Here is a 24,938-nt window from a genome sequence, read left to right on the forward strand (position 1 = left end):
TGTTGTCAGCCTTTATGACAAAACCACAGCCTAATGTGAGAACCATTTGCGGTATATGAGAGATTTTAAACATGTCGTTTATTATTTTGATGATTAATCTCTTATTCATAGCAAAGAAACGTGTCCATGAGTTGACGGTAAAATTATCAGCCGACAGACTTGATTTCCATTGCCCCATTTTAAGTATTTGTAGTATTTCTTGTTTCGTCAGTTCCCCTTTAATGTAAGAAGGTTGATCTGAGTAGGTAGGATTTACTGGAGTGAAGTCGACAAGAAATTTGTCTCTAGACTTGATAGTCTCCTGGTTTGTCCAAATATTAACCCTTTTATTGTTCAGAATGTAGTCATTGATCAATTTCCATTTTAGTTTGCTATCTTTAGCATTCTTTAGTCTGTGAAAGAGACTATTACTTGACCTTTTATAATTCCGTTTTTTCTTATCCTCTTTTTTCCTTCTTGCCCAACGTCCATGGTTGTCAGGGAAATGTATAATTGAGTTACAATTTCTAATAAGGTTGTTGTCTTTAAAAAGTGTGAGTTCTTGGTTTGAGGATGGTGTGTCTGGCTCTATTTTGAGTTTCCATGAAGATATTCTTAGGAATCTGCCTCCCAATGTATTTCTATGTCTTTGGATTTTTATGAAAGATGCGACCGCTGCGTGGTCTGTGAGAGCAAAATTGATGGTTCGTGTCCAATTCACCATTATAGAAGAGCTGCCAATGATTAGGTCAATTGTTTTTCCGCTCGCGTAATACGTTGGTGTTTTGTCTATATTGAAGATCTTTAAATTATGACTTTCTACCAATGCATTAATGAGATGTCCTGTAACACAATTATAACATGACCCGGTGACCGTTGACCAGTTAGCGTGTGTCGCATTCATGTCTCCCATGATGATCCATTTGTGTGTTTTGTATACTGAAAGGACTCGATGTAATTCTTGTAGTTGTTCATCTTGCAAGGTTCTGTCTTTTATTGAAAAGTTTCGGATGTAGATTGCTGAAATTATCAGATTATATTCAATTAAACGTAGGATTACCAGATCGCTTGTCTTGACGTTGATTTGTTGGTTTGTAATGTCTGGAGAGATAGCCAGTAATACTTTGTCATTGGATACAATATTCACATCTGTACGTATACTAGTCTTTTCATTTGGTTCACAAATACACATACATAAACGTTTCCTGGTCTTCACCAAATCAATAGCTCTTGTTGTAGGTATTTCCCTTTTATGAGTATTGATCGTGTACAAATACATGATGACTCGAGTGACAAACAATTTGGTTCTAACTCAATGAGTTGTCATGTATATAAACAGACTCAGATCTTATTGGAACACTTAATCAGAAAACTGGTTTGTTGAAAAGTTGAACAAAGTTTTATTTAGTTAAAAGGAAAGTCCGGAAGATGTTTACTTTGCGTTATATTTGTTTCTCTTAAGAAAGCACATGGTTAATTGCCATGGCTACATGTAGCGCTGTTTTTCAAAAGATTCATTAAGCTATACAAGCTTCTAGGCTATTACATCATTTATGCTTTAAATGCTAGTTATGTATATTTTAATTAAAATATTGATTCGAGTGGATTAAAAAGTTAGTATATTGTAAATTTACAACAAAATGTCTATCGATTTTGAAAGGGTAAGTTTCACATAATTGTTTCTTCTTCATATGTTATTAAGATTTCTTCATATTTTGTTTTACAGGGCAATTATAAGTTAAGACGAGTTATATTTGGAGAGGATAAGATTCTGTCTTGTACCAGTTATGATGAAAATGACATTTCCCTGATCGGATTTACTCATGTTTTTATTCAAACATTTTTACCTTTTAAGAAATATTGGCTTACCAATTTTACCCGAGTATATCAAGATTTGAATGTTGAAGGCGAGTACTACCTAGTTCGTGTTTATATTCATCATAATGGGATCATACGACATGATGGTTATGGTGCTAGTCGTGAGCTTGGTCGTGCTAGTGACTATGCTTGTCATCATTTGGCTGAGAATATATTCGAGGACGAACCACAGTTTATCTTGGTAAGTTCATATTTTGTTATTAGAGTTAGGTCCAAATTAACTGTCACTCTATTGTTCTTGCAGCCACCATTTCTTATCGGATTTCCCAACGTTAGAGGACATTGCTATCTCATAAGTGCTGTTCTCCCGATATTGTATAGTTATCCCATCTTAAAGGGTATCTTCGATGGTTATCAGTTTTATTGTAAAAACTCCAATCTTGACGTTAATTGTATTCGAATGCCTGGTAAAAATTCCGGAAGACCTGTTACTGAGACTCCATATTTTTGGGTTAAGATCCTCTATGATTTGTTTAAGGATTTTCATAAAGTGGCCAGTGAAGGTGAAATGTCTTTGGTGAATGTACCTTATTTACAGAAAAAACTTTTCCCCGAGCTTCGTGATGATCCAGAATTTCCAGATCGCGCTCAGAAGCCGGACCGTGATTTGCTACTTGATTCCCGACTGATCAAAGGATTATGTAGTATTATGACCGCTTATTGTGACAAGCAGTTCGGTAGACCTGGAGGTGACGAAGGCAATGCATATCGTCATATTATCAGTAAGTTGGTTTCTCAACTTCCTGAGCTTTGTGATGATTTAATGCTTTCTATGGAGGTAAAATTTCTTTGTTCCTATTGCGTTGGAGGGCCCTATGAAAGTAGATTTACTTCACCCGTAATCATGGTACCTGCTGGAATGGATTTCCAAACTGTAATCAGTCAAGCTGATATTTGTGCTATCTCTCAGGGATTTTATCAACCTCATGTTTACAATGAAATTAGATGTGCTGGTAAAGTCAGAATGGTTGAATCCGCTACGTTTATGAATCGGCCTAAGGTTCTGTGTTTCAGTGTATCTGCCGAGAAAAGCGAGGATGAAATTGCTATTCCCAGCACCGTATACTTGACTTTTGCCAAAGAACGCCATGTCTATAAGCTACTGAGTAGTTCTGTGTGCTTTTGTTGTTACAAGTCTAAAGACGGTGTTGAATACGATGATTTTTACCATGAGTACGAGGAGGGCGATCAAGAGGATGGATGGCACACTTATACTCATATGGAAACCAAACAAGGAGCTTTCGAAGTAAATAACGGAATGATTTACAACGTTGATACTAGAGTTTTCAAGGTTGTTACTCCAAGTTCCATGCATTTTTACCAGTTAGAGGAGTATAGCGAGTATAAGCCCGATCTCAAATTAAACTGTGTTAGAGACAAGCCTCATCATGTACAGTTCCGAGTTAGTCCCCAATCGGATTTCACTCAGAGTGAGGAGTATGATAGTTTCTCAGAGTAAGCATTATTTTGAGGATTACTTCAAAATTTGATGTGAATCTATTTTAGATATTATAACGTTGTTGATCTAGAAATACTTTATTTACAGAGTTAACTCCAAATCAAGCTTCACTCTTATGCCGACCGTCATTTTAATTCCACAAAATGTTTTAAAGTTTTAAAAGAGAATCTTTAATTTGTATCATCAAAAAATAATTAATTTTTGAAATTAAAATGTACTTGAAAATCATTTCTTCATAATGGGTTTACAATTTTGTTGAGGGTGAAAGCCCATGTAACCGTTATTACATTTGTAGCATATTTTATATCCTGCTTGGGGGGAAAATAAAAGTTTGAAGTTATCTATTTCAAAAGTAAAAGAGGAGGTTTTCCAAGAGTCATATTGTTCTTTAGACTTGATAAAGATAAAATTTTTAAAAGAGGACGAACTAATCTTCATTGTTCGCCATAGTTCTGAATATAGTGTCCAGCGTTCCATCTTGAGTTTGTCAATAAAAGTTTGGTTTCCAATGTCACAAGTATTTTGTTGTATCAGATAATACCAGTTCTCTATGCCGATTCCAATCGCATCATCAGTTATGGCCAGGATTTTAGTTACCTCCTCTAGTGGTAATCCTGATCTCAAAATTATTTGTTCCTTTATCTTGCGATTGCTTACAGTAAAGTGCCAGATGAATTCATGGTTCAATAGATCTCTTACTTCCATTCTTTGTTTCATGAAGTTGACAATCAATTTTTCCTCCAGAACGGGTTCGTTTTGTGTCAATTTGCGTTTTTTCGAGGGTTCATTTAGCAGGTCACTAGCTGGTTTAATAGCAGAATTGAGTGTATCGATGGAGAAAACGATATTCCGAAGGGTTTCTAGCCAGGAATCATCTTCTTGTAGGTAAATTGTACATAAAACTGATAGTTCCTTTAATGTATGTGTCGTAATCTTTTTAGTGGTTATCATTTGGACGTATGAAAGTTGTTTTATTTCTTTTAAAAGATTGATGAGGTCTTCCAGAAGCACTTTCTCTTTGTCTATGGCTTCAATCACTTTATCAAAAGGAGTGGACATCATTAATTAAAATATCAGAAGTTATTATTAAAACTTGAAATTAAAAAATTGGGAAATGACTTGTTCAGTAGAGAGTCAGACGTTAATTGTGATTTCCCAGTTAGAACATGTTAGATCTCATGTGGTGCCCTCTAGAAAATCTATCGGGAAGCTTGATTTGAAGTTACCGGTAATAATTTCCTTAATTGTTTCAATGAAATTTTAATGGCATAAATGAAGAATAAAGACGGATACATATTGAGTACTATTGTAAGGTATGTCGGGAATTTAGTTTCTGATGAAACTGTTCCCAAAATTTCCAAAATGTCTCAGAAAGAGAATTAAAAAATCGTACATAATAGTGGGTATAACATTGTTTGGATATGTTTATCAAGAGGTTTGAATGAAGTTATCAGAACGTGTTCTTAAGTACTAAAAGAGTTAATGAAATAAAATTTGACAGTTATTATTGAAATGTAACAAAAGTTTGAGTATTGTTAGTTTTACGGAATGGTTTTTAGTTGATGCAGTTTTAGTACGAGACATTAAAGTTTCAAGTGGGCGAAGACCGATTTGGGTTTAGCCTTTTTAGAAACTTCTACCAACCATGATGGATGTATAAGTAAAGTCTACATTATCCATTTCCCTGTCAATGGCATTGACCATTTTGGGGCAATCCAGTGTGAAAGCCACATGTGAACCCTTACATGATGGGCATTTCAGAGTTGATGCTGAACATTGTGATATCTTATGTGGGCCTGAACAACGCAGACATACTTGTTGTCTGCTGCACCATCGGTGACTACAAGAACCACATGTGTAGCATCTCTTTAGAGCAAAGTGGTCACTGACTTGAACATTTTCAGTTCTGACCCACAATTGTCCATTTAGAGTTTCCTCGATATATTCCCTTATTTGGGGTTCAACTTGGATCAGTATGCTCACATAGTTTGAGCCTCTAGCTGAATATGTCTTCCAGAATTCAAACGTCATCTTTTGATATTTAGCTTTTAGATTAAACAGGAATATTTCTTGGACAAATGATTTCACATCAGACATGATGTGACGTTTAGCCACCGAAATCTTTATAATAGGAAAACGATGTTTAGCCGGAGTGACAGTTAGTTCTTCTTTTGCAGTGAAACATAGTTGTTTTATCATTTCTCTAGTTTCTAAGGATGCAGCAATCACCAAAGTGTGTTTGTCTTCTTCGTGTAAGTTTTTAAGTCGAAATGCTTCTCTGGCGAGCCCAAGCAAATTGTAAACTATTCCCTTGAAATAACCAGGACCTGAGATCATCAATCCATAACCTCTGCTGAGGGACGGTGTCCAGGCATGAATATGATTAGATCTCTGCCCTCTTTGAAATTTGGCCACGTTCCTCGAGTTTTCAATACTGTAGATAGACGTCTTTTGTATTTTCTTAGGTCTCTCATCTTGAGTTTCCTCTTTATCATCTTTTGATCTTTCTTTGGAAGAGTTATCAGTATCTGGTTCAGCTATTTTATCTGAGACATCATTCGCTGATTCGTTCTGGTCTTGGACAGTACTTTGGGTCGCATTCCCTTGATTTGTTTCATCAGTCAGTGTAATAGGTTTATCATTTGACAATGAGTTCAAATGAGTCGTATTAGTCATAAATATCTTACTCTGAGGATTGATGTTCGGCATTATCTGAGTTGGTATGAAACGTAATGACGAATGATTTCGGTTGAAGATCAAATTAGGCAGTGGTAGGGCTGTTTTATTTCTTTTAGTAGTATCATTCACTACGGTTGCTTGTTTGGGTTTGGCCACGCGTTTGCTTTTACGTGTTTGTTGAGGTACCGGTTCTTTCAGGTCCCATTTAGTGATTGACAGAAAATGATCAATGTTGGCTATCAGGTCTTGTGGTAGGGTTGACTTGTCAATCGATCCTTCTTTAGAGGGGTCTGAGTTTATTATAGCATTCATGGTTTGACGGTACGAGTCCAGTTCGTCCTGATTGTAATTAGACACATTATTCAGTGTATCTTCTGGAGTACTACCAACACAGTTTAAAGTGAGGAAAGAGTCCAGAGTAGCGAGTTGTTCACCGGTGACAGACATGGAGACGGCCAATTTGGGTTTATCCACTATTAAAAATTAACAAGAGTAATATGATAATCAGAGGAGATATTGAACAATATATTAAAGATATAAATTAACGTGTTTAAGACAAACTTGAATAGACTAGTAAGGAAGAAGTTAATGGATTTTGCGCTATGGGAAACTGTCGATAAGCACATGGTTCCTCATCAGACGATTTCCTGTTTCATATTTTATATTGTAAATCATATTATTAAATATTATGAATAATCCTGTTTATTAATAACCATTCTGGGAGACAGCCGATTTGGGTCTATCCTTTGTAAGTATGTTCTGATTCTGCAATTGAGATCTATTTCATATGAAATAGTATTATACTGGCTTCCCATAGGGCATGTATTTTATGTTTAGTGGTTAGAAAACACTCTAACACTTTTTTTTATTTATTTTTTTCTTTATGAGTACATTATTGAGTGAATAATGTATCTTCTCTTACCTTATTTATGTCCAAACAGTCCAAAAAAGGCCAAAAAATCTTCGAAAAGGGAGAGAGACACTTTTGCACTCTTGATTACAAAAGCGCCAAATTTACTGTCTTTTCACCCAATTACGGGAATAAGGGAACCGCTCAACAAACGGTTACTCTCGATAAATTGAGCGTAACTCGTACAATGCACCACTAAACGGCAGAGACTAAGGTCGAGGAAAACACAAAGGTGTTACAAAGATTAAATCACAATAAAAAATGACAATAGTTAAATTAATAAATTAAACTAAATCACATTTAATTAACCCGGTAATGAACACATTGACCAATGAAAATCAATTTTCGCAGCTCCCTCCCTCTCGTTTCTTAAAGTTGACTTACATCAATCAGATGTTAATTATGCGTTTCGATAATTTATAATGAGTAATATCTTTTAATATTTCAACTCGAATTTTATTTACCTTCTGATTATTATAATATTTACCAACTTATCAATTATGAATATTTGATTGTGAAAACAGCCTCCATTCTGGTGCAACTTTCAACTGTGTTTAACCTTTCCCATTATGCAGATCATTTACAGCATTAATAACATGTAAATGGCGTCTTCATTGGATTATTTTTCAGCTTTTTTTCACAAGGTTGTACAATTTTTTCACCATTTATAGTTTTTTTTTCATGTTTGTAATTTACAATTGACATAAGGAATAGTACCAGGTCTCCACTGAGCCTTACATCAATCAACATCTTGACCAATTCAACCTTGTCAAGTGTGTACCGTTTGATTAACCAAAGCATTGGGTCAACGCTTTCTTGCGAAAGTTTGACTTTTTTTCTCTTAACACTGTTATTTTATTGTTGACATTTTTTTTATAATTTACAATAATAAACAGACTTTCACTCTCAATTTCAGTCAGCTAATCTGATTTTTTGTGTTCATCTATTGTTGGTTTTTAGAGACTTGATTTGACTCTCAATTTATTGGTACTTTTTGTCACCCTTTATCATTATTGTTATGATTACTAGCGGAGCCCGCGATCATAGCTGATCGCAATTACAAATTTGCAGTAGAATCTTTAAATTCATATTACTGTAAAAATAATGTTGGAATATATTGCCAATCAATGAATAGCAATGAGTAACCCATTAACAGCGCTTACACTTTGGTATTTTTTTGAATGGGTTTGATAAGAAAAGGTAATTTTATTCAATATTTTAATCATAAAATTTCTTTATGAACGATGTTAACTGTCTTGTTGTAAGTATGCTGATTTCGATTTGGTAGTTGAATATGTAAATTTTGATCGGATGAAACACGGGATAGTGCAACATAGAGTTGACCGTGAGAGAAAACAGGCTCTGGTAAATATAAGCCAACTTTCTCTAAAGTCTGGCCTTGAGATTTATTGATTGTGATTGCAAAGGCTAACTTGATTGGAAGTTGTCTTCGCTTCATTTTAAATGGAAGTTTCGTGTCAGATGGTGTTAAGTCAATCCTTGGTAAATGGACAATAGACCCACTGTTTGTTCCGGTTATTATCTTGAGTTTAATTGTGTTCTGGTGCATTTCTTCAACTGAAAGTCGAATGCCATTTGTTAGGCCAGTTTTTAGGTTGACATTACGCAGTAACATCACTATTGCTCCCTTTTTGAGTTTCAGTTTATGTGGAGGAAGTCCAGAAAAATTTTGTGATTCTGAAAATTCAGTTGGGTAACGTAAAGCAGACTCTAATTGTTCATCAACTATGGAGTTTGTGCTGAAATAAATCCTTTCCTCTCCTTCAAGGATGTCAATTATCTTCGCATTGATTTCGTCGCAATGGATATTTTTTGGACATAAAATGGCTGTATTAGCAAAAAATTGTGGATTACGTGAAAGTGAATTCGTATCTGCACCAAAAATTTTGGCAATGATGTCCGAATCAGACTCAATCATGTACTGCTGCGGGATTGCGATAATATTAGTAAGTGGCAAAACAGGATAAGTTCCATTGCCTATTTGCAATAAAAAATTTTTAAACTCTTGGCTTGCTCGATTAGATCGCATATTCGTTGTAAGATTTAGAATTTTAAAGTATTTCCACAACGAAGAACGTTTTATGCAGTTATTTATTGTCTCAACTTTTCCACCATGGCTTACAACGGGTAAAGTTTGACGGAAATCACCTCCAAATACAAAAACCTTTCCTCCAAAAGGCTGATTCACCTGAGTTATATCTCTTAACAATGAATCAACGATTCTTAAAGCGTTGTTGGGAATCATTGATGCTTCATCCCAAATGAACAGACATGTTTTTTTCAGTAAATCAGCCTCCACACTTTGTACCGTGATCGAGGAAACAGAACACTCTGTAAAACCTAATGGCAATCCGAATCGTGAGTGTGCTGTTCTTCCGTTTCGCAAAAGAATAGCAGCCATACCAGTCCATGCTACTGGTAAAACTATTTGATCTTGACTTATGAGCAAATTTATCAGGCAGTTATAAATAAATGTTTTTCCAGTTCCTCCAGGACCATCAATGAAAAAAACATTATTGAAGGGTTCAGTATTATGCAAAGCTGTTCGGATTGTATCAATAATATATTTTTGCTCAGCTGTTGCTTGTTCATATGCATTTCTGAAAAGCTGTTCGCATTCCCTTCGTTGTGGGGTATCAATATTAGGATAAATCGGAACTTGGAAATCTACATTTGGTAAACCAAAGTCTGCTAGTCTTTTCGAATGTTCATTTAATATCTTCTGCAAATCTATGAGTGTTAAACGATACGCATCCTCTGGCTGATATTCACGGAGAAAATCTTCAGAGAGGTTATCTTTGAACATATCAAATAACTGCGAAGCATTTGCTGGACTCGCAAATATTAAAATATATGCGAAAGTGTCTCGAATTTGAGATGGGAAAGCAACTTGTGAAAGTTCAGACAAACAATCAGTCCATTCCAAATCATCAGTTATCAATCCTCTGGCTCGTGCGGCTTCAGTAAACGTATTGTAAGTAATATTATTATGTTTGCGTAGATCATCAAAGCATTTGGCATCAGGAATCCGCAACAAAAGTAGCCGCAATGAGAATCTTTCTTGTTGCCGTGGTGATACAATGCGCAATCTCCCGATTGTTTTACTTTTGATCAACCTGCGTGACCAAGATGACGTACTTTTTTAAAACAGCAATAAATTGGCATTTGGTGGTATAAATGAAATTCATCAGTCGTCTTATTGTACTCGAAATATGCTGTCAACTTAGTAGATTGGAGAAGAGAGACAGCAGTAGCATCAAGCTCACTATCTGCTGGGTATTTTACATAGTTTTGAAAAGGAAGATGTACCGGTAAATTTTCAACTGGGTGCAAATTATAATGCATTGGTAGTGAAAATAATCTGTGGGCTGCTTCAGTAGGTCCAACATATCTACTTTGGATATAATTTGTAACTTCATCATAATCAAGCTCCTCCTCGTTCGACCTTTCTACTACTTTTAAGTTTGCCTGATCGTATCCTTTGAACAAATATTTGTGAAGATATTTCAATGCTTTGACCGTGCAGCAAATTTCTACGTTTATGTGACAGCGAAAATATTTGAGCAAGAATATATTATATGGAACAACAAAACGATTATCAGCTTCTATGCTACCATTTCGCAAAGAAACTGTGTGACCGTTATTGCGTCTTTGATAAAGTGGAAAACCAGCTTCATGCATCATCGTGTGTTCTTGAAATGGTTTGGGAAACGCTTTTGAACATTTATTGTTAAGCATACATGGGCTATTTAAATTTTGCTCACCGCAAGGCCCATGAATCATGTGAGAAGAAACCAGTGAATACAATAATTCATCATGCAGTTTATCTGGTATTTCAGCACAAACGACTTTATCAATAATCTCGGAGGTCCTTGGTTTGTGTTCATCCCCGACTTTTAATAGAATGTGAGTATGTGGTAGTCCTCTCTTTTGGAACTCGATAACATAGCTGAATGTAACAACTTTGCCGAAAACTTCTTTTTTGACCAAAAGATCTTTGAGTTCTTGCACTTTACCTTCAAAAACTCTAACTACAATATCAGGTCTGTATTCAACCTTATCATAAGGTGCCAATGATTCTTTGATTTCGGGCCAGTTTGGATTGCAAGTCATGGTGATAAAATAATCGGGTTTACCAAAATGTCGAACAACAGCCATTGCATCTTGATACTTCATATTCATGTTTCTGGGGCTACCGGAGAAAGAACTCGGTAAAATTACCAATTTTCCTGCCCTTAGACCTTCGTTTTCAGCTCTCGCATTTAAAACATCGAGCAGACCTGCATATGTATCAGCTCAAAGTTTAGCTTGATTATCGCGTACCCACTTTAACCGTGCTGATTCAACTCTTGTATAAGACTCAACAATATATTGTTGTGTAAGTTTCCCGGCGTGAATAGCAGGATTGAAATAGTTATCCCGGTCAAAGAGTCTGTAGCAAGCGAATTGTCTAACTGAAATTGATTTCAATACATTTGTTGCTGCTTCAGATTCATGAAGCATTTTGGTCTCCAACCTTGATCACCATTCGGCCACAAAATGGGGTAAGCCATTGGTTCCAGATGAGGACTTGCATAAGAAATCGTATTAATGTTGTTCGTTTGTTTGGGATAAACTCTGCAGCTTACATTAGCTGGTGGAGTGCCATCTTCAGTTTCAAACACAGCAGCTATTTCTGATACAACAGGAATGTTTGATCTATTGGAATGAGGCATAGGATTGTTGAAAAACTGTAGACCATATTCAATAACGGGTCTATGATCTAATCTGGCTTGATTTTGCTCTTGAATTTGAATTTGGCGCATGTTTTTATAACTTATGGCATAAATATTATGATTTTGAAGATAATCGGATATTTGATTCATTAATGATGGGCTCAATTGAAAATTAGCATCATGTAATAGGCGTATTCTATTAGCTTCATTTTGCTCTAACAAATAAAGCTGACCACCAATATTTGATGCGTTTAAAGGGTTGATATGATGATAAATATTTCCACAAATCTTGAAAAAGTACGCTCCAGCACCTATTGGCATTTCTATTCGCGCTCCAAAAGTTACAAATGAGAAAGCACAATTGTATTGGCGTATAAACTTTCTAAAATGCTTTGAATGTCGATCATTACCAGTAAGAAGTTCGTGCAGAAATTGAGGATACGTAGATTGTTGGATTTTAACTTTGCCTTTTTGACAACAAATACTGAATTTTTTGTCTTTTCGCCTTTCATGTTCAAATACTTTAGCATTACAGTATTGGCAAACCAAATATGATGACTGTAAATATGACTTGAGTGTATCAGCAATGTTTGACTGATACGCGATTCCGACACATAATCTATCAATGAAGAGCTCTTCATTAGTATGACAACCGCGTCTATTACCATCATAATGTCTCAACCTAACTCTGGAATAAGGAGTTCGTCTAGCTACCGTTGCTCTTCTACTTGGTCTGCCTCTATTACGGATTTCCTATGGAGTAAAGATGAGATTTAAAAATTAATGATTCATTGAGAATTTTTACAGTGTTTTCAATATTTTCAATGGTAAAATGAGGCGAAAATTCTTTTTTGAGTGAGACTAACTTTCAAGGCATCCACGCAAAGAACTCGTCAAGCTGAATCTCCTGATACTAAACTTTTAATTTTCAGACAATTATTTCATGAGTAAATTAGGGTTAAAATGTGAAATTTTGCTATTTTTCAAAGTTTTCAATTATAAATTCATCAAGAAATTTTTCCTAAGTCAAAGTTAGGTATCATCGCAAAGACCTTATTGAGGTGAATCTGCTGATATAAAATTTATGAATTTCTAACATGGATTTCGTGATTTAATGAGAGTTGAAACTCAAATTTTTACAGTGTTTTCAATATTTTCAATGGTAAAATGAGGCGAAAATTCTTTTTTGAGTGAGACTAACTTTCAAGGCATCCACGCAAAGAACTTGTCAAGCTGAATCTCCTGATACTAAACTTTTAATTTTCAGACAATTATTTCAGTAAGACTAACTTTCAAGTGCTATGCATATAAATTTTAATGGAAACGCAGATGAAAGGATAAATTCAGATCAATGCAGTCTATTCAAAATCATCGTATTCAACCATTAAGTCAGTATAGATGTTCTCTAATTCTTTGGCAATATAACAGGCAAAAGCATAGACATCAATATTGATTAAAACGATATTGCGCTGCATAAAAATTGCCTGATTGTAAAGAAAATGGAAATAATTAATAACTCGATCAATATGCCAAATTACTTCCCCTTGGTTATATTCAAATAAATGGAAAAGTGATGATGTGTTATCATTAACGGGACGATAAATTTCGTAAATATAAGTAATTCTATAATTTTCATCCATCCCTATTCTCTCCAGATCATTTCTGTACGATGAAAACATGCGTTCGAATACCGTGTAAAAGCAACGAAATTCCGGCAGAACCTGTATTTCAATGAAAAAATATTTGAAAATTACTATTGGATCTAAAAGGCAAAAAAGAACAGAAATATTGCTCAGTACATGAGCTGTTAATTAGAAAGTAACTATTTTAGTTCAAATTGAAACAAACAAAAGTGAGTGGAATCAAATCGGATATGAAAATGTAAATTAGATAACAATTTTCGTTAATCAGGGTTAAAAATTAAATTTTGACTTTTTTGAATGTTTTCTAACAATGTTTAACTCTTAACTCTCAATTGGAAAATTTGCATCAGAATCAAAAAATTAAATATAGAAAATTTAATGAAATTCAAAGGAAACAACGATAACTATTCAAAATCATCAACATCATCCATCAACTCATCGAAGAGGTTTCGCATGTCTTTTGCTATTTCTGCTACAAATTCGTAGACATGCGAATTGATGGAAACAATATTCTCATCCTTTAAAAGTGCCTGTTGATAGAGCAAATAAAGATAATCCAAAACTCGACGAAAATGCCAAGTAACCTCGCCATGTCTGTATCGGAATAAATGGAATTCAGCTGTCAATTCATCATGGATGGGTTGGTTGAATTCATAAATAATGGTTATGAGAGAATTCTCATCCATGCCTATGTCCTGCAACTCCTCTTTGTGAAAGACAAAAATACAATTCATGACTAAATAAAACGAACGATACAAATTAATGCCCTGTAATAAAATGAAAGAAACAAATGAAAATTACTATCTATTCATGTACTAATGATGTTGATTGGAAGACTTTATTTAATGGTCTGTCAAACTATTCAATCATTACTAAACGAAATGCAAATCAAATCTGGTTTTTATTGGACTTTTTCAAGTAACTGAAATTAGATTTATATATCTCGACGTCGACGTCGTTTTGGCTTTGGAATGGGTTTTTCTTTTTCAACAACATTTTTTGCTTGAATATTTTGTTTCTTTGTATCTTCGGATGATGGTTCACCAATATCGATTCGAACCTCATCATCATATTCTTTGCATGGATGCATGAAAAGTGCGATCTCATCATCGGCTGCATATTGACAATATTTGCATGTCTTTATCAGCAGCAAATAAGAAGAAAAAAATTTAGAACACAGATTCGCAATGAGAAAAACATCTAGTGAAAGTAATTTATCAAAGACAAATGACATAATAAACGAAGCTGATTGAAGCTCAAATGCTGGATTAAATACGAAAAGAAAGTTTTGAAAACTTTCATTGAGAAACCTCGAAGTGGACTTCAATTACTGACCGACTGACTCAACTTACTCAACAGATTTGGTTGATGTGTTAGATTGTTTGTGGAAAATACGGTAAAAAGAAGGTAAAAAAGTAGAGGATAAAGTGTTAGACAAATTTGTTGAGAAAAGCTTCTTTAAAAAGTAATGTTTAATTTTAAACCTCGAAGTTGATCTCAATTACTGACTGACTAACTCAACTGACTCGACTAAATCGACTAACTCGACTAACTTTAACTGTTTTCAGTCTTTCTGAAATTTTCAGATTGAGTAGTTGACAATATATTGGAAAGACGATAAAAAAGTAGTGCATAAAGTGTTGGATAATTTTGTTGACAAAAGTCTCTTTAAAAAGTAATGTTTGATTTGGGTGATTTGGTTGATGTGTTAGATTGTTTGTTGGCAATACGGTAAAAAGAAGGTAAAAAAGTAGTGGATAAAGGGAATGACTATAAGTCGACTAAGTCTATTTTCATTAATTATTAACCAACTGCTCGACTAACTCGACTAACGAATTTTTTTTTCAGATATTTTCAACTCTCTAACTATGTCTGTTAGTGCAGATAATTTTAAAAAGATGAAAAAGATCCAAGCAAGCACTGAATTTGAATGTCTGGACAAATTATCAAAATCTCAAGATACAATCACGTATATATCTCTGAAGCTGGTTTGATTCACATGATAACTAATAATTTTGCTTTCTTTTTCTTATTCAGTGTAGTAATTTATAGACGATCAGATTTTTCTTGTGGATATTGACAAATTTTGATGATCTCAAGAAGATACAGAAATAGGAGAACCATGAAGCATCTATCACTTTCCTTTACATAATTTGCATCGCATTAATCAAGAAATACCACTCGATAAAAAGCAAATACATTTTTGAAAAACGTAGGAAACCTTTACCCTATGAATAGTGAATATAATGGTAAGTGCTTCTCCACCTTTAGCTATAATGAGCCTACCGAGATAATTGCACTTTTGAGCGCTTATAGCTTTTGAATCCTTCACAAAATTTTAATCAAGTACCATTTGGCAATATCAATTGTTTTTGAAACAAAACAAAATTTTCTGATCGCAGAATCCATAGGTATGCAACCATTATCTTAAGACTATCATTATTCCACGACCAACTTCACTAACTCAACTAACTGGCCTGACTTGCACTGTTTTCAGTCTTTCTCATGAAATTTTTAGATTGAGTGGTTGACAATAAGGTGAAAAGACGATAAAAAAGTAGTGGATAAAGTGTTGGACAATTTTGTTGAGAAAAGTCTATTTAAAAAGTAATGTTTAATTTAGACCCCGAAGTTGGCTTACCGACTGACTCGACTAACTCGACTAACTTTAACTGTTTTCAGTCTTTCTGAAATTTTCAAATTGAGTGGTTGACAATATATTGAAAAGACGATAAAAAAGTAGTGGATAAAGTATTTGATAATTTTGTTGACAAAAGTCTCTTTAAAAAGTAATGTTTGATTTGGGTGATTTGGTTGATGTGTTAGATTGTGTGTGGACAATACGGTAAAAAGAAAGTAAAAAAGTAGTGGATAAAGTGAATGACTTTAAGTCGACTTAGTCTATTTTAATTATTGACCAACTGACTCGACTTAATCGCCTAACGAATTTTTTTCAGATATTTTCAACTCTCTAACTATGTCTGTTAGTGCAGATAAATTCAAAAAGATGAAAAAGATCTAAGCAAGCACTGAATTTGAATGTCTGGACAAATTATCAAAATCTCAAGATACAATCACGTATATATCTCTGAAGCTGGTTATTATGATTCAAATGATAACTAACAATTTTGCTTTTCTTTTCTTATTCAGTGTAGTAATTTATAGACGATCAGATTGTTCACATTGTTCATTGAAATTTTGATGATCGTAAGAAAGATACAGAAATAGGAGAACCATGCAGCATCTATCACTTTCCTTTACATAATTTGCATCGCATTAATCAAGAAATACCACTCGATAAAAAGCAAATACATTTTTGAAAAACGTAGGAAAACTTTACCCTATGAATAGTGAATATAATGGTAAGTGATTGAGTGGTTGACAATACGATGAAAAGACGATAAAAAAGTAGTGGATAAAGTGTTGGACAATTTTGTTGAGAAAAGTCTATTTAAAAAGTTATGATTTATTTTAGACACTAAAGTTGACTTAGATTACTGATCGAACTGACCGAATAACTTTTACTGTTTTCAATCTTTCTATTCAAATCTAATTGAAATTTGAAGGTATCTTCAATTACTCCATATTTTCGTTCTTATGTCTCTAAAAGTTCATCAAGTCACAACTCTCAGCGAAAAAATGACTTAAACTTACCATGTTTACTGGCATGTTTGTTGTTGGGTAAGTTTGGCTGAGTTGATAATCAAAGGTGAACCAAGTGATGGTAATATGAAAATTTGTTGAGAGATGAACTCTTGATAATTGGCGCCGACAACCAAAATAAATGAATTCTCCCTGATTCAAGTGGTGGATGAAAATGATGGACGATCTAGTTGACAATTTTGTTGAGAAAGTCTCTTTAAAAAGTGATGATGTTTGATTTGGTTGATTTAGATATGGTAACTCGTAAATTTATTTTTGAAGTGAATCGTAAATTAATGACAAATTAATGACAAATTAATGATTTCTCAAATCAATTTCAAGATAGCTCAATTGTTGGCAACAATGAAAAACAATTTTTAATTAAATTAGATTGCTAACAATGTTTGAGCTAAATTACTGGTCCAACAATGAAACATCAACCAAAATCTACATTTTTCCCAGTCTGAATTTTCATGAGATTCATTCTCAGAGGTCATGAGATTCTGAGGTTAGGTTTCCTATTTTTCGTCGTTGTAGTTGAATCAGGGCTTTGAGACGGTGTAATTTTTTTTCTTAGAACCCGCTCAGTTTGGCCACAATTTTGACGCAAAAATTTGATACTTTGACTTTATATATTGTATAGATTGTTAATTTTGTCTTTTTTCGCCTGTTAATTCAATGTAAACAATGAAACATTATCAACTTGTCAACAGATTTGTTACCTTTAGCTTTATATTTTTAAAATATATAAAACATGAAACAAATGAGAAACACAAAAGTCAATAGTATTAATTTACTACAAAATTGACCTTTTTTTTGTGCTGTGGCCAGACTTGCGTGAAAAATGAGACCAATCTATTGACAATTTTAATTTCATTTGGATTTGATTTTAATTGCTATTGACTGTTTATTTTGATTACTGGCTGTGTACAAAGACATAGATTTTGATGAAAGATTGAAGTAAAACCAGTTTAATTGATATTTTTGTCTCTCTCTCTCTCTTTAGGTTTGCTTCAAGTCGCAGCTTTTGGTTCAAGAATAAGTGCAACCGAAGGAAGAGAAACCTTATTTCCAATCTTAATTTGATTCTATTTTAATCTTATTCCCTTAAATTGAACCCTGTAATCAAAAACATCGGATTTAATCATTAACAATTCAAATCAACAAAGGATGAAAAAATATATACACATCTAGATGCATTCATATTTACATTAAAACATGTGTAATTACATCAAATGAAACCTTGCACACAATCAACTAATATATTAATTTCCAATCATCATTAACACATAAGTTAATATTAACTTGGATAATGGTAAATGTAACAAATTGATAAATCTAAACCTCTCCTTCAATAAACCAAACAATGAGAGTTTCAAATTCAACACACAGATTAATTTAATTCAACAATAACGATTGAAAAGGATTAAATTGACTTCAATTGTGAACATTTAAAAGAGTTTAGATAATCATTGACAGGTTAAATTGAATACAATCTTAATAATGTTGTCTACAGATGATTTTAATCACAGACTGATTTTAAACACCCAACTGATCCATATTTTCATCTATTTACAGATTCAAATCAATGGAAACCAAAGAAATTAGCTGATTGTTGAAGACATAAAATGAAAGTGAACACACATTGGATGGGAAATTAAACTTAAAAACCTGTTGACATTAACATTGTGACTGGAGTAACTTGCTTGTCAACAGATTGATGATGATCATGTTCAGATTGACAGGAGCAGCGTAAAAACAACAATTAACAAAAATATATATTCAACAATTATAGCATTATCCTGAAAATGAAGCTAATTTTCAGGCTTTAACTTTGAACTCTCAGCTGTGAAACAGCCAATAAAAGGAGACAAAAAAACGGGATGAGAATCTGGTTTAACGTTTAATTTGAAATTTGCAGCATTTTTTAGCTGATTGTTGTTCACAAATCAACACTTTAAAGGATTGATTTTGATGAAATGTATTAATACAAATGGATGAAGGAACGTAACAAGTTATAAAAAGATTGAATGAAATGAACAATGAAAAACATTATATTGACCCAAGCCTGATATAATTAACAACTTAATCAATTAATTTACTCGAAACCAATTTTTCAATGACTACTTATCGTGATGAGGATTAATTTAGAAACATGTTGATCAATGTGATTGACCATTTTAACTAAACTTAATTAACTTTTGAAAGTAAATTGAATTGAAACAATTAAAAGTAACCTTTGCATGGGAATGGAAAGCAAAAGCTCAAATAATTCAATTAAAATGTTGGAACTTTGGAATTTAAATTTAAGGTGAAAAATGTAATTAAATAAATTGCAATGAAAAGGTTGATGGAATTGATGAAATTTGATGAAAAAAAGGGAAAAAATTGATGACAATATTCCAGATATTTGAACACTTTACTTTCACTTGATTGAGAAAAGTGAATTTTTACCAAATGAAGTAATTGTTATTCATTGGAACCATTTTTTCAAGACTTAATTATGATTAAAGGTAACATTAATAATGATAATAATAAATGTGAATCAAAAAGTGTAACTAAAGTTGAACATCTGAGTATCTTTTGTGTTCAAGTTGATTGAGAAGTTGATCAACAATTCAATTGCAAGGATTGAATTGAAAAAATGCGAACCCAGAAAAACACACGAAATGAACGCAAACAAAAATAAGAAAAGCTTTTTTCATCTGCAAGAAAAAAGGTGTTTTTTTGTCTCCAAAAAAACCGATTTAACCCTAAAAAAAGGTGACATTTTTCGGAAGTTACTTTCGTTTGTTGTTGCTGTTGTTAACCTTTTTTTCATTCACATTATTTTTAATGTTAATTGTTACCAGCAAAGTGACCCGATGTCAACTGAAAGTATATATAACCCGATTGGTGATAATCTCATTGATTCATTTCAGTTTTGCAGGTTTGACACTTCATTTGATCAGTTACAGGATTTCAATCAAAGCTTGGCTTTTGCCGTTTTAACCTCATCAACGGTGCATGTTCAAGTGTTGAAGGATTTACACCGATTTTTCAACTTGCGTTAACAGTTAATATTTAACCATGAAACTGTTGGCTTTCATTTTGTGCTCAGTGTTCATTGTTGATCCAACCTTTGGTGATCCCTTGACTGCTCTGGTTAAAGCCATAAGTCCCGAAGTTGAACCTAAAAATGGCCTTTTTGAGATGAACACTTTAACCCAAGCCTTACAACCTTCAGCTTCACATGGATGGGGTCATCATGGCTGGGGTGGTCATGGCGGTGGACATGGACATGGATGTAAAGAGGTTAATAGTCATTCAATTGTTCATCCAAAACTCAACCCAAACCCAAACCCAAATCTAATTCAATATTTAAATGTAATTTTCTTTGATTCGCCAGGAAGTCGTTCATCATCATCATCATCACCATCATCATTCAAAGATGATTGCTCATCATGTTCACGACCATGTAAGTCCGAAAATCAAATTTCTTTTCTCATTGAAATCAAAAGAGATTCCAAAATATCTTCAAATGTTGACTTACAAATTTCGAGTCATTTTTAGCCAAAAAGATTCAATTTTACCAGAAAATCATTTTACCCAAAAAGACTTTACCTGATCTCAGAGTTTCTGGTTTGGTAAAATTTTGTCGAATCGATGAGTTGATTCTTAGATTACAAACGATTCAAAATTGAATTAGATTTTGCATTTTAACCAACAATCACAAAAAAAGTTCAAGTTAATTCATCTCAATTAGAAGGCAAAATTTGCAAAATTAGCTGAAATGATGAATATTTTTTTGCATCTCATTCTTTATTTCTAGAAAGTCTTGAACCGAATTCAAGTTTTAAATGCAAAGATTGAAATGATTAGCAATTTGTTATTTGACCTGATTTAGTTAAGAAATTTTGTAAATTTTTGGAAACTTTGATTGTTGATAAGTTAATTTACAAGATTGATCATTTAGTTTAACCTTAAAGTACCTCAAGTGAGTGATTGAGATTTCTTGGGTTTATTTGCCATTCCATTTGTATGCTGATCACATCAGTCAAAATCATTCAACTTATCACCATCATTTTGATTGTTATTTACCTTGTTAATATTCAGCTCATTGATTTACTGATTGTTTTTAATTTGTTTAAACTGCATGTTAATCTGATTGAAAATTTTAACTGAGAAAACTTTCTTCTAACTCAACCATTTTTATCAGATAATTAGATTATCTTTTTGACATTAATGACCATAATCAATCTTCGTTGTTGAGGTTTTTTTAGCACTTGCATTTTGCTTCGTTTTCACCCAAAATTTTCACTTTCTAGAGTTAAATGAAACTGCCATTTATGCTCATCACATCATGAAAGCTTACCCTGAAAAAAAAGACTTGAAATTATGTTAACATTTGATATAAAAAAATGGCAAAAGCCATTCAATAACATTATTGATTTCAAGAGGAATTTCATTTTTCCCATTTTTAATTCATTTTCGTTTAATTCAAAACACTTTCATCTTTAGGGCCACAAACACGGACATCATCATGTAAGTTAAATGACCAATTGAATTGTAAACACGAAAAATCTAACAATTGCTTTCTTCCATCAACAGGGACACAAACATGGTCATCATCATGTAAGTTGAAGTCATTTTGATGTTAGAAGAAAATGTTGATCATATTATTCAATTGATTCAGGGACATAAACACGAAGCTTGGCATTCACATGGACACAAGCATGGACATGATCACGGTCATCATCATGTAAGTAGACAATAATAAGTTGTCCGAAAAAATTGTCCCTCAATTTTCATTGTTGATTACTTTATTTGTCCATCAACAGGGTCACAAACATGGTCATGGACACAAACATGTAAGTTGTCAGTGAATCAACAGCCTTTGTTGATGCCCTCAAACCTGATGCTCTTGGCAAGGTTTTAACATTTATTGCTAATTATTGGCAAATTGGGGTTAATCAAAGATTCAATTATATCAATTTTATTCCAATCAATCTTTTAAATCGCAAGTTAACTGTTTATTGATAAATTGGCTAAAGATTTGTTGCACTTATTTCCATCATTTTACTTTCGATTTTTTTCACTTTTTTTCTAATTCTATTAACTCATCTTTTTATCAGGATCATCATCATGGTCACCATCACAGTCATGGACATAAACACGATCACGGTCATCATCATGTAAGTTATTGAAAGGTTAAACCAGTCTTATTGAGAGACTGAAATGTTGATTACATTTAATCTGTTATTTAATTTGCTTTCAATTCTTATCTTTTATTGTTTCATGTTTACCTTACTTTGATCACATGAGTTTATTGGCATCAGCTATTATTAAATGTGATTCATTTATTCAACTGATAATATCTCATGTTGATCAGGGAAACATGTTGAATGGGAGAAAGTCAAACAAGCGTAAACCGTTTTACCATCCAACATTGGGTTAGCAAAAAAGTCTGCAAGAGCAACATTTTTCCAAACGAAATAAATCAATTTGTTAAAATCCAAATTCAATTTTAAATTGGAAAATAATTGTCTAATATTTGTCATCAATCGAGCTAATCATAATTTGATTATTGCTTCCAACAATTAGCTTCTGTCAGATTCAATTCGCATGTAAACCAAGCTTTGAAGATGAACCCAAAACGATGACTTTCTCATTTTACCCAAATTAGCAACTAATCAACATTGAAGAAACAAATTAATTTTAAACAAAAATCTTTTCACTTTTAACTCAAGGGGCATAAACACGGACACGGGCATAAACACGACCATTGGCACGGGCACGATCACAAGCATGGTCATAAACACGGTCACGACCATTGGCATGGACACGATCACAAACACGACAATTGGCATTCCCATAAACATGGACATGGACACAAACACGTAATAAGCTTTTAATTGGTTTCCTTTTCTTTCCAAAATCTAATGTTCTTTTCACTTTGACACTGCAGGGTCACCATCATGGACATGATCACGGACACCATCACGGTCACCATCACCATGGATGGCATGATCATGGACACCATGGACATGGTTGGGGCGATCATGGAAACGATCACGGCTGGGGACATAAATCAATCCACAGTTATTCCGCCAAAGGAGGCGATGATTCAAAGTATATTCCTGAATCTGGAATCAGTGGACCAGGATATAAACTCATCGAATCTTTTAGTCAATCATCTGACAAACCAGATTCAGAATCTTATGCTGCCAAGTCTTAAATTTGGTCACATCGTTTTACTGGTAAAGAGTCTAGTTTTTGTTGGCTTACACACAACCAGAAAATGATAACCAAATCATATGATTTTATTGAACCTTTCAACTCCTAACCAAACCATTGATCATTCAATGAAATCACATTGTAAAATATTGTAAATTTTAAGGGATTTTTTGGGTTTTAAAATATCTTTTTTTGCTTCTTTACTTTCCATTTTTACAAGCACACTTTTGTACATAAAACACATTCATTTATAACAATTAAATTTAATTCTGCACTTACCTTTAGCTGATTTGAACATCTTTAAATTGTCTTTGACTGTGTCATAATCAACTTTAATGCCTAAAATGCACTTTTAACCTTCAATGTAAAATTATATTCATGAGAAGTGAAATTAAAATACAATTGTATTAACCAGCTTTAAACCTGATCCTAATTGATCAAAATGGTCTTTAATCAGATGAGATTCAATCACTTGGTTGGCGACGAAAAGATGGTAAAAATTGAATTAAATTAAAAAGTAAATTTCATCAACAATCAATTGATATAATCAGAGGAAATATAATGTTTTATTGTTCTCATGATCTTCCTTTAAACCAAGAAATTATGTTAACCACTAAAAATGACAATTTAACAGACAAAAAGGTCAACATCACCATTATCATGATTATTGTTTTACAAAACTATCATTTCCAGTGAAATGAACATTGTAATTATCATTTTCCGTTTGATCTACAACTGCTCTAATCATCGCTATTTGAGTAATCATAATTTATGTTCATATGTATTATTAAAGGCAACGGAAAAAGGACAATAAAATCAACATTTAAATGCACAACGTAATTAATTCAACAGTTAATATTTTTAGGTTGACTTTTATGTTTACTTGACATTCAAAGCTTTGATTGTTCAAAATTTGCTTCAACAATTGTCAATAGCTTTGAAAGGTAAGTTTAAAATTAAATTATTACCATTGTCAAGATTGACAATTAGCTCAAGTAAACATTGAGATTGACATTAGTGAAACCAGATTTCAGGTTGAGAGTTTCATGGAGAAGCAGAAATGTTAATTTTTCATCGATTAAACAGTCAATTGTTAGACATTAGCTTGTCAATAAGGTCCAACAATCAACCTTGTCAGATGCTATCAGTTAATATGTTCACATTTTTCAACAAAATTGAGCTTCTTCTGTATCTTTCACTATTTCCAGCTATTATTTTTAATTGTGAGAAATTCACATGCAAAGTTAATTGTCAGGGTAATTTGAGTTTACATTTAAATAGATTTAATAAAGATAAGTGATTGAACCTCCGATTTAGAGCCACCAATTTGTTGTCAAATCAATTATTTTGATCACAATTTTTCCCTGGTTTTAACCTATTCTCTTGATTCACTCTAATCAAATCCAATTGCCAATTTTACCAGTTGTTATAAAATATGCAATTTTTAGCTCGTGGTTAATATGAAGGAGGAGAGAGAAAGCAAAAGATATAATTAAAACAATGACAAAAATAAATGCCAATGATAATCAAATGAATCGGTTAATCACTGGAAACACGCTTCTGAACTTGAATATTGCGTTCATTTGTTAACACTCTTCAATCATACGATAAGAAACAATACCAATCTGATAATTAACAAAGCACAATCAAGTACACAAATTGGCTGAAATTTTCTGGTTATTTCCAATTAATTTGAGATGCACATTGGAAAAAAATTGATGTTCACCGATTTTCCTCGCTCATAGATCAACATTCAATCGGTTTCTTTATCTTCTTCTTCTTCTTCTTCATCATCA

General features: G+C 33.1%; 2 protein-coding genes across 2 annotated transcripts; one reads left to right on the plus strand and one right to left on the minus strand.

Annotated features, from left to right (window-relative positions):
- The first annotated feature begins 7,289 nt into the window (after nucleotides 1-7,289).
- LOC107363041 (uncharacterized) lies at nucleotides 7,290-23,420 on the plus strand. Its single transcript, XM_089268789.1, has 12 exons — nucleotides 7,290-7,549; nucleotides 17,933-18,241; nucleotides 18,505-19,439; nucleotides 19,848-20,220; nucleotides 20,315-20,383; nucleotides 21,427-21,450; nucleotides 21,517-21,540; nucleotides 21,602-21,667; nucleotides 21,747-21,776; nucleotides 22,041-22,100; nucleotides 22,656-22,805; nucleotides 22,874-23,420. Exons 4-12 carry the CDS (start codon nucleotides 19,996-19,998, stop codon nucleotides 23,141-23,143), a joined length of 918 nt encoding a protein of 305 aa, XP_089124915.1. The 5' UTR covers nucleotides 7,290-7,549; nucleotides 17,933-18,241; nucleotides 18,505-19,439; nucleotides 19,848-19,995; the 3' UTR covers nucleotides 23,144-23,420.
- Nucleotides 8,128-11,108, minus strand: LOC149093502 (uncharacterized). Its single transcript, XM_089269357.1, has 2 exons — nucleotides 10,132-11,108; nucleotides 8,128-10,042 (listed from the first exon to the last, which is right to left on the minus strand). The coding sequence occupies exons 1-2, from the start codon at nucleotides 11,106-11,108 to the stop codon at nucleotides 8,128-8,130; spliced, it is 2,892 nt and encodes a 963-aa protein (XP_089125483.1).
- Nucleotides 23,421-24,938: the final 1,518 nt, after the last annotated feature.

The sequence above is a fragment of the Tetranychus urticae genome, chromosome 3, assembly GCF_039701765.1.
Source record: "Tetranychus urticae isolate SD_2017Ah chromosome 3, NJAU_TeUrti_SD_1.0, whole genome shotgun sequence".
Taxonomy (NCBI): domain Eukaryota; kingdom Metazoa; phylum Arthropoda; class Arachnida; order Trombidiformes; family Tetranychidae; genus Tetranychus; species Tetranychus urticae.